Source organism: Cucurbita moschata, unplaced genomic scaffold (genome assembly GCF_002738365.1).
Source record: "Cucurbita moschata cultivar Rifu unplaced genomic scaffold, Cmos_1.0 Cmo_Scf00011, whole genome shotgun sequence".
Classification (NCBI taxonomy): Eukaryota; Viridiplantae; Streptophyta; class Magnoliopsida; order Cucurbitales; family Cucurbitaceae; genus Cucurbita; species Cucurbita moschata.
This window is the reverse complement of record NW_019268527.1, coordinates 1,232,028-1,246,311: the sequence shown is the minus strand read 5'-3', so window position 1 is coordinate 1,246,311 and position 14,284 is coordinate 1,232,028. Positions and strand designations below refer to the sequence as shown.

Sequence of the window (14,284 nt, the reverse complement as noted above, 5' to 3'; positions counted from 1 at the left end):
CTCCTATATAATCACTATCAGTATATGTTATCAACTCTCTGTTACCCCTTTTTCAATGATAGACTCCTAAATCTGCGGTACCTTTTAAGTATCTCAACACCCTTTTTGTAGCTTGCAAATGCAACTGAACTTGTCATAAATATACTAATGAGAAATACTATATACATTAAATCCGGCTTTGTTGCACTTAGATACATAAGGCTTCCAATCAATTGTTATACATGGTAGCATTGACTTAGGCTCCTTCTTCATCGTTTGTCAGTCTAACTCCACGAACAATAGGATTTTTCACGCTATTATTTTTTTCCATCATAAACTTCTCCAAAACTTCTTTTGCATACTTCTCTGCACTAATATAAATGCGTTCAGAATTTTGTAAATCTCTACATCTGGAAAATATTTCATTTTTTCCAAATTAATCATTTTAAATTCAAGTTTCACAGAATTCTTGAACTTAACAAACATACTCTCATGATGATGTATGAGTTATGATGATGTATGAGTTATGATGATGCATGAGTTATGATACTTGATGATGTGCGTAGTATATATATTTCGATGAATGACGTACTTGATATGCTTGATGCACTGTATGATGATTGCATGACGTTTACCTTAATATGATGATGTTTTCCATATTGAGCATGTTATATGATGATGAGTGTCATATTGCATCATGTCGTTAGATCGACATAGGACACAACCTTAAACGATGAAAATGATATTAATATAAATATTCACGAGTATGTGTTACCTAATGTAACAAAGAGATGAAACTAGAGGGTTGTGTAAGAAGAGATGATAAGATGGAAGTTAGAGAAACCTCATGCATATTGTATGTCCATAAACATAGGGATACTTCCCCTAGAGATGATGAGTGTGGATGCGCACCATACGATGATGAGTGTGAATGCGCACAGTATGATGATGAGGGTGTTCATGAGGAGCATGACACCAAGGCTTCCCTTGACCTCCAGACGTCGCTACAAATTAGCTTGATCAGAGGGTCCAAGGGGTGTGCAAGCGTCCTGGAGATTCACACTCGCACATGTGAGTCGTGTGTAGGAAAGTACTACACATCCAATTTGTCCAAGACTGGAGGCCACTCCTATATGAGCGAGAGATAGGTCCCTAAATCATGATGACATGTGTTTGCATTTGCATGGCCCCCTATCGTGGAGCCACTTATTGAGTATTCTTTGCAATACTCAGGCCGTGTGCCACATCATTTTTTCAGGTAAAGGCAAGGTGTACTTGTACGGAGGACAGCGACATCGCGAGCAAAGGTTGTGGCACGTGCATAGAGTAGATTCATATTTGAATTCCTAGTCTTCGGGGTTTTTTTTTGCATTTAATCGTCTTAAATTATTTTGTATTTGTTTTTTTTTTCTATGAATTCCAGTATTTTGTATTTAAACATGTGAGACCATGACTATAGAGAAGAAAATGTTTTAAATGTTTTCGACATTTATATTAAATATATGTTTTCTTTTAAGAGTTATATTTCTACATTAGAGATGAGCATGAAACGTTAGTAGCGACTTTAAGTATATAGAAATTTAGGATCGTTGCCACCTTTATTCAATCTTTATTCAAATATTATTTAATATGATATTTATGGTATAGTACGAAAATTGGAGTTCCCATGCATAGAGATTCCAAAATTTTTATTAAAAAAATTATGTAATATAAAAATTAAAAATGATAAAAGAGAATATTTTAATTAAAAATCTTTAAACGAAGAAGGGGTAAAACAAAAAATCAAAAGTTTCTTCAGCCATGATTAATATTTTTTTAATTATAAATTTATTTTGACTTTTTTCAATCATGATTTGCTTATATAATCAATTAACTTTTTTAATAATCACAAGATATGAAATAAATAAATAAATAAATTTATATTAATTTTTTAAAAAAATGTTGCTTTATAACAACTTGCTTCAATAATTATGGTTTCTCCAACAAACTCTTCACCAACTAGGCTGCCTTGGCACTCTTTTAATACAACTATTTTTAAATATTTTATTAAAAAAAATTATTTATTAATCTTGTTTTAATAAATTTCTTCTTTTAAATATTTAAAAATTGTAACCACCGAAAATTAAAAAAATAAGAAAATTGTCCCGCATCGATTAAATTGAGAAAGTTGGGAGCTAGACTCTAGCACGAAAGGAAGGTCTCGTATTCTTATTGGGTTGAAACAATTGCCTCGTTTCATCTCACTTGGCGATTTGGAGTCAATTCGAGTGTGATGTCTCACATTGGTTGATGAGGAGAATAAATATCATTTATAACGGTGTGGAAACCTTCCCTTAGCAAACGTGTTTTAAAGCCTTGAGGGGAAGCTCGAAAGGGAAAGTCCAAAGAGGACAATATCTGCTAGCGGTGGATCTAGGCCGTTACAAACGGTATCAGAGCCAGACACCGGACGATGTGTCAACTTTCTCACTGTTCCCCGAAGGGGGTAGACACGAAGTGGTAGAGCCAAACACAGGACGATGTGCCAGCTTTCTCACTGTTCCCCGAAGAGGGTAGACACGAAGCGGTGTGCCAGTAAGGACACTAGGCCCTGAAAGGGGTGGATTGTGATGTCCCATATTGGTTGGGGAGGAGAACAAAACACTATTTATAACGGTGTGGAAACCTTCTCCTAGCAGACAAGTTTTAAAGCCTTAAAGGGAAGCCCAAAGAGGACAATATCGTGGATTTGGGCCGTTGCATAGAGAATCCTTGAGAATCAATGTTCTAACGGCTTCAGCTTGGCTTCTCGGCTAATCCGACTTGGGTTTGATATGCTTGAATCCTATCCTACCATTTTCAACTCTTTGGAATACATTTTTTAAGGCATTTGAGGTAAGCATGACTATTGTTTTAACAATTTACATTATCTTAAGGTAAGTTTAGATTATTTTATGCAATTAGATGAGTTAATCCCCATAGTAGAATTCTAATGGTGAGACTCCGGGGTGAAATTAGATTTCAAGAAACAGCTTTAAGTTAGCATCAATGGAGTGTAGTGGCTTTGGCTTGGGTTAACCAACTAAGTGACTTTACTGTTAGGTTGGTTGGATAACTTGTAAACCATATGAATGACGCTTGCCTTGTGGCCCCTGCATGTGTCATGTTTTATGGTTGTTTGACTCATGTTACGTTATATGACGCCTTATGCTATGATACAAGTTTTGTTATATTTTAAGTTATATTATGATATGATTTTGCTGCATAAACCTCCATATATCCCGCCATGTAAACTATGTTAATATATTCACTCCATATTTATGAGATATTGGTATTACGTATGTATGTATGTCTCATAGGGATACTATGTCATGAAAATAATGAAACTATGGGGACCTCATGCATTTTTTATGTCTACATGCATTGGGATACTTACCCGTTATCATTCGTACGAATGTATATTAAAGACAGAAATATTTCATTTAAACTTTCATAAAACGTCATTTTCATCTTAAAATACAGCTATAGACTTACGTGTTTTGAAAACACCTTTAAAAACGCCACAACAAAAAACTAAATAAAATAAATAAACGTTTAAATTAGACATAACAATTTTCATGCTAGTTTGTCGTTTTGCATGTTAATCATATTATATCATTCAAATTACATAAATATATTATATTATAACAACAATTATATACATATCCTACCGTAACATATTACATCACAATATATCATATCATAAAAGTCGTAAACACCCATAAATTTGAGATTGATTAACATACACATATTTTACATTTCTTTAAATTTAGAATATATTTTAATGCAAATAAATATTAAACGTAAAATTGAATGGTTCATTAATAATATCCGCTGACGGATGATGACGTGTGTCAGAATAAATACCCACGTGGCTGGGCACCGTCCTACTGTGCTTAAGTTGGGATAAGTCGGCGACACGTCGGCAACGCGCCTTTCCACATCATCTACGTGACATTGCCGACAAATCCACTTATTTATTTATTATTTTTTCAAAATAATAAACAATTTTTTTTTTAAAACGCATTTTAATTCAAAAAAATAAAGATATGTTAACAAAATAATGATTGGAGATAGTGAGAAGAGAATTTTGTTTTAATATATTATAAAATAAATAAATTAGAATAAAGGAGAAAAAAAGGCAATAATATTTTAAAATGGAAAAGAAAAAAAAAAGGAAGAAAAATGGTGAGGCATATAATCTTGATGGTCCCACATAAGACGATACAACATTAATTTATGTTTTTTTCCTTTTTTTAATAATGTTCTAAAGATATGATTTTGTTGTCTGTTATTTTATCACTTGTGTATTTTCTTTTTGTTTTTTAAGACAAAAATAAAAGTTAAATGAGGGTAGAAGAGATGGATCAAAGATTTTATTCTTTTACGAACCAAAAAAATAGATTTTTTTTTTATAAAAGAGAAAAATAATATCAAAGAACGCTAATCGTGCTCGTGTTAGAGTTACAATTAGTCGTATAATGAATATTTAATTTAAAATATTATTTCTTCGAAATATAATCATATCAACCAATCAAATAAACTGTGATCAAGAATCAAAGTATGACAAGACATACAGTTATCTAACTTTTATGGTCTAATGGCTACCGTGACAAAATTACAAAGTAGAGTAACAAACAAAGAACTAACATCGTGTGTCAAGCTCCAACCTCGTTGTAATGACTACAATTTCTCGTGTTGAATCTTCTTCGGCCTCTTGCTTTAAAATGTCCATTTCTCTATTCCTTATTATGAGATCTCACATCGATTAGAGAGAGAAATGACTACAATTTTCCTGTGTCTTTGTTTCTATTGCATTCTATCTCATCGTATCAAATTCTGTTCTGCGATATTTGAGAATCACCGTCAATACCTCGGTGTAGGTCCGGGATAATCCTTTGTTCCACAGTCTGGGTCTATTTACAACTAGCCAATTAAGAATTCTCAGATGTACTAGTACTAGCAAGTGCATCTTTTATGCAGTCATCGATTCTCCCGAGAGGTCACAATTACCGCGAGCAAACATATTAATGACGAGGAACACATTTTTGCTATTCTACTAATACTTGTACTTGCTCTGCTATTCTGCAAAAGCCTGGCTGAGGAAGAATTACGGGGCGTAAAACAAAAAAATATGCTGATTCGGGTTGGGTATACTAAGCCTGGCTGAGGAAGAATTACGGGGCGTAAAACAAAAAAATATGCTGATTCGGGTTGGGTATACTATATTTGGCTGAGGAAGAATTACGGGGCGTAAAACAAAAAAATATGCTGATTCGGGTTGGGTATACTATATTTAATTTATAACGGAACCCCCGCCCTTAACCCATTAACGAAAAAGAAAAAATAAAAAGATAAGGCCATTCCATTTCGACAAAAGACCCACTTACATTGGGCTCCAACGGGGGTGGATTGTGAAATCTCACATCGGTTGGAGAGGGAACAAAACATTATTTATAAGGGTGTGGAAACCTCTCCTTAGTAGATGCGTTTTAAAAACCTTGAGCGAAAGTCGAGAAAGGAAACTCCAAAGATAACAATATCTGCTAATACACGTATAGTATATTTTTAAAAGTAGGCTCTCTGATCTATTGTCGAAATATTGTATTTATAATAATCAAAACAACATAGGAACGTTACGAGATAGTGTTGAGACATTGTTCCCAAATGCGTCAAGTAGATAAGAACAATTTTGGTAACGACAAGATATTATACTGTCGTGTTGAAAGATGTTACGGATGAAAGCTTTTAATGTGTGGGTATTTCGTGTCGAAGATAGACATACAACGTAAGACGTTGCAAAAGATGGTATAAGTGAGTGATGGAGCCCAAAGGAGTAACATAGAATGGAAGTGTTGTTTGGGTGGTGGGAATCAAGGTTTGTGAAGAGCTTCGAAATTGTCTCTCATGGGAATATGGATTTTCACTTTCCTCCAAAGTCTTCCTCCTTTTCTTTCTTCCTTGCTTCCCACTTTCTTTCCCTTCCCATTGAGTTGTTTGGGAAAGAGATAGGATAACGACGGTTAAGAGACCTCTCGTCTCTTCTTTCATTGTTGTGAGATCTCCCATCGGTTGGAGAGCGGAACAAAACATTCTTTATAACGGTATAAAAACCTCTCATTAGTAAACGTGTTTTAAAATTCAGACCGTCATATGTAATGGGCCAAAGTAGACAATATCTGCTAGTGGTGGGTTTGGGTTGCTACAATTTCCCTGTGAGTTGCCTTAGTTTCAACTTTTAATGGGGCTTCTAAGCGCGTAGAAACCTTTCCTTAGTATACATGTTTTAAATTTGTGAGGTTGATGGCGATACATAACATGCCCAAACACATAATATTTGTTAGGGGTGGGTTTGAGTTGTTACAGTTTCTCTTTTGAGTTGCCTTGGTTTCAACTTTTAATGGGGCTTACAATCAAAATTTACTCTCTTAGGGGTTTGGGGCAGCTTACTCGAACGTTGCCCGCTCATTATAGATCTTAAAATTTCAATTAAAGATATGATCAATCCAGATCACTCGAAGGTTACTTGCTAGTTATAGATCTTAAAATTCAATTTAAAATAAGGGTATTCATATAGTCTAATAATCTTACCCATTCGAACTACTCAACCCAAACCATTAAGGTCGAACTGGGTTAGATTATTTTTCGATTTGAGTTGGATCGGTTTGCAGGTTGACATTTTTTTAGTCGGGTCAACCCAACCAACCCAAAAAAAATAAGGCTATTATCCAACCTAATCCTACTCTACTTGTGAAAAAAAATTAAGAATATCTACACTTTATAACCGATATTAGTAATGGATTGTGACTTACAAATGTTTGATATTTGAACTTTACAAGACTTTAGTCAGTTATTAGTGTAACATAATTCGGATTGCTCGAGTCACCAACTCAACCAGTTCGGAATTTCAAGTTGATCCAAAATATTTTTCCAATTCAACTCAATCCAACCGGCATAGACCCGACCGTTTTAAAATGGGTAGCTTCATGAAAAAGGGGAATGATAGGGAAAGGAAAAAAGAAAAAGGGTAAACTTATGAGTAATTATAAGAAATTGCATTATCATAAATCTATCTGGATTCCATTATTGTCATAGCTTCAACCAAAAGCCACACACCTATCCTATGTGTTTGTTCTCAATTAAAGCATTGCTTTCTTTTCTTTTCTTTTTTTTTTCTTTTTTCTTTTAATGATATTATTCTCGAGAGGAAAATTATTTTAAATAAACCTCGAATTATTCCTAGGATTGTTGTTAGACCTGGTACGGATTATTCTAGCCTTTCGAGAGCACGGGAGAACCTGGAGAAGTAGTTTATGGCTCCAAGATGGTTCATCGATTATCCCTAGAATTATCGTTAGACCCCATAGAGATTATTTTGATCTTTTATAGATTCGTGAATTTGTCCCTTTTGGTCGAGGCCCAAGCCCATTCATGAAGGCCCAAATGAATCTGGGTTCTTTTTTAAATAACGTCACTTTTGATATGCTTTGGGTAGCATAAAACGACGTTTCTTATCCATGGTGTTCATATGCCTCAGACTTAATAAGAGAAACGTGTGCCTTTGTATTTCCCTAACACTAGTCACAACCATCTATTTTCTATAGCAGTTTTAATGTAACCTTACCAGCATTCTTGGTTTATTCGTTGCAGGATTATGACACTACTCGCTCGGGTCTTGAACATCATTATCCAACTTATCTTCTTCGCTTAATGAATCATTTGGAATCTTGCTCGATTCTTACAAAAGTTATACAAATATCTTAGTGAAAATAGCTCAAAATATACTCTGTTATTATTAGGAACAAAATGTTGGCTAAAGATTTATATTGACGACCCTCAAGTATCTATAATAATAGAGAATGAGCACTGGTCGGAGAAATATATAGTTTAGTTTAGCATATATAGTTTTGCTAGACATAGTCATCTCGTATATATAATCATCTATCATATTGATCGTTATATAGTTTTATTATGTATAGCTATGGAGTAAGTTATAAATAAGCCGTATGCTCCATAACTTAACAATTCTACCACTTGAAGACTTGATTCTCTTCGATCGGCATCTTCCAGAAATCAAGATTAGATCCATCAAACTTTTCGATTCCAATCATTGAGCTTTCCATTTTCACGTATTGTGATGAATACCTCGTAACACTGATACTAGTTGTTATGACCCACAACAATTCACCCACTCGGTCTAAATAAAAAGATCATATAAAGAAAATATGGCTAGAAGTTTATACTGATAATTGTTAGTATCGCACAATTATTTAGGCATGCCCTTCTTCGTGGATGTCAAAAGAAACCTGCACCTTTTGGTCTATCCTTCCGTTTATTGGCCAATTGCCTGAGTTGGATCTCTTCAAGTTTTTTACCTCTAAACTTGTTGGTGGTATCAATTTTTATCCAACACTCATAGACATTTTAACGGTCTAAAGTTCAATGATATTTTTGTAACAATTTTGAAACAAAGATATTTTTAAATTTTTATTAATTTCTTTTACAGTATTTTTTAAAATTTTTAAAAAATTTAAAGATATATAGATATTTTTTTTTAGAGTATTTTTATTAATTTAGAAAACCATAAAATTTAAAAATAACATTTCTTTTGATCAAACTTAAATTTTTGCAGATTTTTGTATTAAAAAAAGTTCAAGTGAAAATTGATACAAATTTAATCATAAAAATTAAAAAAAAATAAGAAGAGAAAATACAAAATAGATAAACGACGTCACTTTAAGCCATCACTTTCACATATACTATTTTACTTTTTTTTATTATTTTTTTATTTATTTTATCAAAACTACAAACTCATAAAAGAAAAAGAAAACACTGATATCTGATATCACTCAAACACTGATATAATACTCAGATCAGTTCTCCTTCCTTGTGTGTGAGAATCACACAGTCTGAAGTTGGGTGTGAAATACAGGTTAACAAATACCCCTCTTCCATTTGACTATCGTCCAGGAACGACCCGTCCGACTGATCGACTGAACCCGAAACGAATTTCCCAGCGCATGTAGAGCACGCCCCTGCCCTGCAAGAATATGGAAGGTCAATTCCTGCTTCTTCCGCTGCATCAAGAATGTAAGTATCATCAGATGCCTCAAACTCGTGCTCTTTCCCACACGGTTCGATAAGTTTAATCTTGTACACTGCCATTGCAGTGGTTCTGGATGAGGGTGATGATTTCAAGCCGAACGATTTCGATATGTTGCTCGTGGATCCTATCGAAGATGGACACTTGATAATGGTGCTTCTGAATTGGTTTTTACACGGCGCCGACGTGTTGAACATGGTGCGGGAAGGAAGCTTTGCAGTTGACATGGTTGACATTTTTGGTCCTATATCCATGAATCACATTTAAAATGGTGTGGCTTACAAGCAAATGAGACATGAACAAGCAAATGGAGAAAATCTAAACAATATATCAAGCAAGCACCAAGATGAATGATCAAAAGAAATTTTAAGAACTATCTTCTTCATTTTCTTCTCCATTATTCTTTGGAATGGAGGGATTTGTACAAGATTATTGGGAGGGGAGTCCCACGTTCGCTAATTTAGGGAATGATCATGAGTTTATAAATAAGGAATATATCACCATTATTACGAGGACTTTTCGAGAATCAAAGCCACAAGAGCTTATGCTCAAAGTGGGCAATATCATACATTGTGGAGGGTCGTGATTCCTAACACGGTATCAGAGTCATGCCCTTAACTTAACCATATTAATCGAATCCTCAAGTGTCAAACAAACGATATCAAAGCCATGCCTTTAACTTAACCATACTAATCGAATCCTCAAGTGTCAAACAAAGGGTGTACTTTGTTTGAGAACTCCGAGAAAGGAATCGAGGGGAGAACATCTCCATTGGTATGATGCCAAGAAAGCTCAAAGCAAAGCCATGAGAGCTTATTCTCAAAGTGGACAATATCATACCATTGTCGAGAGCCTGATCGAGCCTGATCTCTAATCGTATGGTCTGAAAATTGGGCATCCACTATTCAAATTAAGAAAACTGTGACCAATACAGCAAAATTTTTGGTATTTTGTATGCCTCTGAAACATAGAACATGAGTAGCAGTAAAGGTATAGCTATTCATTGTTTATGGAGGAAATTGATGTATGGAGCATTATGAGAAGATGCAGCCTAATGGCTTTTCTGCTCTTCACTCGAAGCTCCATGAAGTAATTACATCCAAATAAAACGAACAAATCCAGATCTCAGATTCTCACTTCCATTTGTTCATTATCAATCCAAAGTTCTATTTCATAACATTTCAAAAATTCGAAACAACAATCAAGCTTCTGATGCTACATAATACGCTTTCCAATCTATAAAACTCATTATTTCTTTTCCACCAAGCAATTATTTGATTTGCAAGGGATAAAGCAGAAATAGATTATGAAACAAAAACACAGAGAGATCAAATAAAAACATAACAAATTTCATGATCGAGAAAAATGCGAAAGAAACAAGAGAAAAGGGGTAAAGGGAAAGAGAAGCTTACGGAGAGGGAGGCGGTGGAGGCGGCGGAGAAAGCGAAGGTACAAAACGAAACGCAGCCCTAGAGATTGAATGATGCGATGATTAGGGCAATGTGGAAGAGCATATAAATAAGGAGGAGAGAAAGGGAGAGAAGCTGGCTTTTGGGATGTGCAGAAAGGCGAAGGGAGTGGAGATTGTGCCATTTGCAAGCTTCCAAGAGCCAATTCAGGCACCGATCAACCTCCCTTTGCTCTATAAACTATAAACGTTGTTACCCATCTCTGACCTTTGAACACAATCGTTCCACCATGTGGCCCGTTTCATCAACCATTTCTCAAAATAGGATTCAGTCATGTTTGTTTAAGGCGTGTGTTGCCTATACCGAATGTTGGATATTCCAGTCATGTGTTTGTTCATGGTTTCATCTTAGAGAGGTCTTTATCGTTTCATGTAGTGTCAATGTGGAGTACATGATCGTCCACCAAAATCATATTTACCCTTTTTACATGCTTTCATCTTAGAGAGGTCTTTATCGTTTCATGTAGTGTCAATGTGGAGTACATGATCGTCCACCAAAATCATATTTACCCCATTAAGGCTAAAATGTCTCAAAATGTACAATAGGAATATGCGACTAATCGTCAATTCTTCCTATCTCGAAATATATGATATTATATGATATTGGCCCAACCATTTCTCAATATACTAGAGTAGTCAAATTCAAATTGATATCCAACTAGTGATAAGAATATTTTAAAAGAATTATTGAAAAGAATGAATAAAGATGAATATTATTTTGGAGTTGAGTCATCACTTGGAGGCTGCTGAAGATACCACTTTACAAGTTACAAATTCCATGATAAAAGTGATAAAATTGGATGAACTCATTTCAAATGGTGTTTGTTGAAACTATTGTAATGTGGGAGTGTGCTGAACGAACGGTAAACAAACACTCAAGAGTTTACGAACTTCACTCATGAATCGGATGACTTTGTGAAAACGAAGATCTTAATCCGATGGAGTCTTTCTTTACCGTTCGTGTTTGAATAACGAACAAGGCTATGTCTAGAAGCGTAACGTAACAAAACATATTGAAAGCGATTCCTTTGTCGTTCTTACAAATCCCCCCCAAAGCCTATCTCGATTGGATGTTGGTCCAGCCTACTATGAGGATCCCGTATCCAACAACCCAACCTAAAAAAAGGGCATAAACAACCCAACCTATCTCGGCTGGAGTTGTGACATCCAACATCAATTGAGAACTACGAGAGTGTGAAAACCATTTCAAAAAGAACAATATCCACTAACAATAAATTTAGTCGGTTACTAATAGTATCAAAACCAAATCACCATCCATGACACTCAACGGAGTAATACTAGACCCAAAGACAACATCCACGACACTCAATAGAGTACGGCTAGACCCTCTCCATGATAGAGGAGTTTTAAAATCACAAGACTAACAACCATACAACCGTCTATGCCCACAGTGAAGTGAGCACTTCCAAATGATCGATATGAAATATAGAGGGAAGATACCAAATCTTGTGATACCACCAGCCGCAGTAAATGCAACAAATCATGTGATCAAACGACATGATGTGGATTGGGTTAGTATGAATAGAAGTTTCATTATCAAAAGTTCACTATTTAAAGGAGAAAACGCATCTTTGTTTCTTTGTTCAAGAATCATACCCAAAAACGCTCAATTCACAAAACTGCTCTTCGAGAAAATAACTTCAACAATAAAAGGAACGAACACAAGATTGACAAGTTTCCTAACAGAGCTTAGAAAACCCGGTACGACTTCCCCATTGTGCTCTTCAGGTACAGGCACCTAACCTGCAAGAAACAAGCAATAGCCATGAGTGAAAATGATGAAACAGATCAAGTTCAAGTTTAAGGCAGAACCGAGGTGGAACTTACGTTCTGCCAGTTCTTTTTCAACAATGAAACCAGGAAATTAACGCTCATTTGCACGTTTTGGAAGACTTGCTTCTCCTCCATGGCAACATTCCCAACGGCAACCCCCATGCAAAGAACCTTCTTAAGTTGAAATTTGACCATTGCCTTGGTCTCGTTAACTTTCGATTCCAGCGATTCTTGGTGTGTCACCAATGTTGGGAACTTTCCTGGAATGGTAAAAAGGGTGGAGGAAACAGAATTAAAATATAATACGAGCCGATAAAAGATCTAGCTTTGACTACCTTCATTTCTGTGAAACATAAACAAGGATAGAGTTTTCAGGAGGTTATCAATTATACAATTTCATAAAGAAAAACAGTAAAACAGTATGTTTAATGAATGTTCTTGCCTGCTTTGTTGAGACCAGGGCCGAGAAGACGTGGGATCTGCTTAATTACAGCCTCAGATGCCAAAAAGGCATGGTATTTCTTGGCAAGCTTCTTCACCAATTTCTTGTTTTTGTTTAGCTTCTTCAAGCCTTCCACATCCATGTAGTCTAGACCAATCTTTTCGGCCTGAAATATATTTTAATGAAACCCTGTCAGGATATGTCCTCTAAGCATATGGAAAACTAACTACAGGTAGAACCAATGAATTGATACGCGTCAAATTATCCACATAATAAACAACCACAATACAGAAAAGTGGTCATGAACTGATATCAAATAATTGGAAACGTTAGTATTTAGGCTCATACGCACCAGAAATCCTTAAACAGTAGTACAGGAACAGAGAATATATTAACAGATTTGATAAAATTAAACATTAGAAATATGTCAAGTTCCAAATTTTGAACATTAGAAAATAAATTACTATGGGTTGCAAAAAGAATTGTTTAAGATTTAGGAAGTAAAATTACCTCCTCAACGTGCAAGGCATCTCCAAGCATGCAAAGCTTCATCTTGGGACGGGGAATGTGCGGCAACTTCACAGAACCACTGAAACGCTTGTCCTTTTGAGGGTCATAGTTCTTCAGACCGATCTGAAGCTCAATGGTCTCAGTAAAATTTCTCTTTTTCTCATTGCTATCAGTGAAGATAGATGAGATAGCTTCTCTCAATGCCTCACTCTGAAGCTTACTGTAGAAAGAAATGATGACCAAATAAGACCCCAAACACTAGGTATAATCAACACGATGCTACATTGAAAATTTTAAAGGAAGCACATGAATGCAAACCTACTTCCTAACTATCATCCATCCATAACACTCTCAAAACTTCACAATACTCGAGATGGTAGATTAAATTATTCAGAATCGATTATTTCCAAAGACCAGCCACCAAAAAACTCAAAACAGTAAAATCGAATAAAGTAAATAACGTGTGCCCATCCATCATAACTAGCTAAAATTCATATACAAACATAAATGAGAAAACAAAACAGATATCGAAACCAAAGAAAATGCTGTAAAAAATACCTCATATTCGAATCCTCGCCTTTGCAAAGATGCTCTACACTTCAGTCCTGTGCACAAACAGAGTTCAAAAAACGTAAGATCCTTGACCAGAAGCAAAAATCAATCGAGAAAACATGAACATGAGCAGTAAACGAAACAAAACTGCAAATCGGACCAAAAAGAAAGCACTAACAGAGAATAAATGCGGAAAACTCAAAAAAGCATGAACTGAGAATTATTGTAATGCTAAAAGGTTGTGACTTGAGGAGGGAACGTATTAGAAGCGACGGCTTACCGGAGGAAAAGAAAGAGATGAAGAAATTAGGGTTTAGAGAAAGGAAAATATATACGTGCCTAAGAGAGAGATGGAGCGTCGAAACTGGGCCGTCCAATTTGCTACGATACCTTCATGGGCCTAGAAGCCCATTTAACT

At 35.3% G+C, this 14,284-nt stretch overlaps 2 protein-coding genes across 3 annotated transcripts; both read right to left on the bottom strand.

The window, feature by feature from the left end:
• Positions 1–8,808: 8,808 nt before the first annotated feature.
• LOC111449248 (ferredoxin) lies at positions 8,809–10,777 on the bottom strand. Of its 2 annotated transcripts, none has more exons than XM_023089064.1 (2): positions 10,513–10,777; positions 8,809–9,344 (listed from the first exon to the last, which is right to left on the bottom strand). In XM_023089064.1, the coding sequence occupies exons 1-2, from the start codon at positions 10,691–10,693 to the stop codon at positions 8,866–8,868; spliced, it is 660 nt and encodes a 219-aa protein (XP_022944832.1). In that variant the 5' UTR covers positions 10,694–10,777; the 3' UTR covers positions 8,809–8,865. The 2 variants fall into 2 exon arrangements, with proteins under 2 accessions (XP_022944832.1, XP_022944833.1); XM_023089065.1 differs by having other exon boundaries at positions 10,491–10,617.
• A 1,324-nt stretch (positions 10,778–12,101) lies between these two features.
• On the bottom strand, positions 12,102–14,068 carry LOC111449992 (60S ribosomal protein L10a). Its single transcript, XM_023090116.1, has 6 exons — positions 14,045–14,068; positions 13,873–13,919; positions 13,315–13,534; positions 12,805–12,970; positions 12,417–12,622; positions 12,102–12,332 (listed from the first exon to the last, which is right to left on the bottom strand). The coding sequence occupies exons 2-6, from the start codon at positions 13,875–13,877 to the stop codon at positions 12,279–12,281; spliced, it is 651 nt and encodes a 216-aa protein (XP_022945884.1). The 5' UTR covers positions 13,878–13,919; positions 14,045–14,068; the 3' UTR covers positions 12,102–12,278.
• Positions 14,069–14,284: the final 216 nt, after the last annotated feature.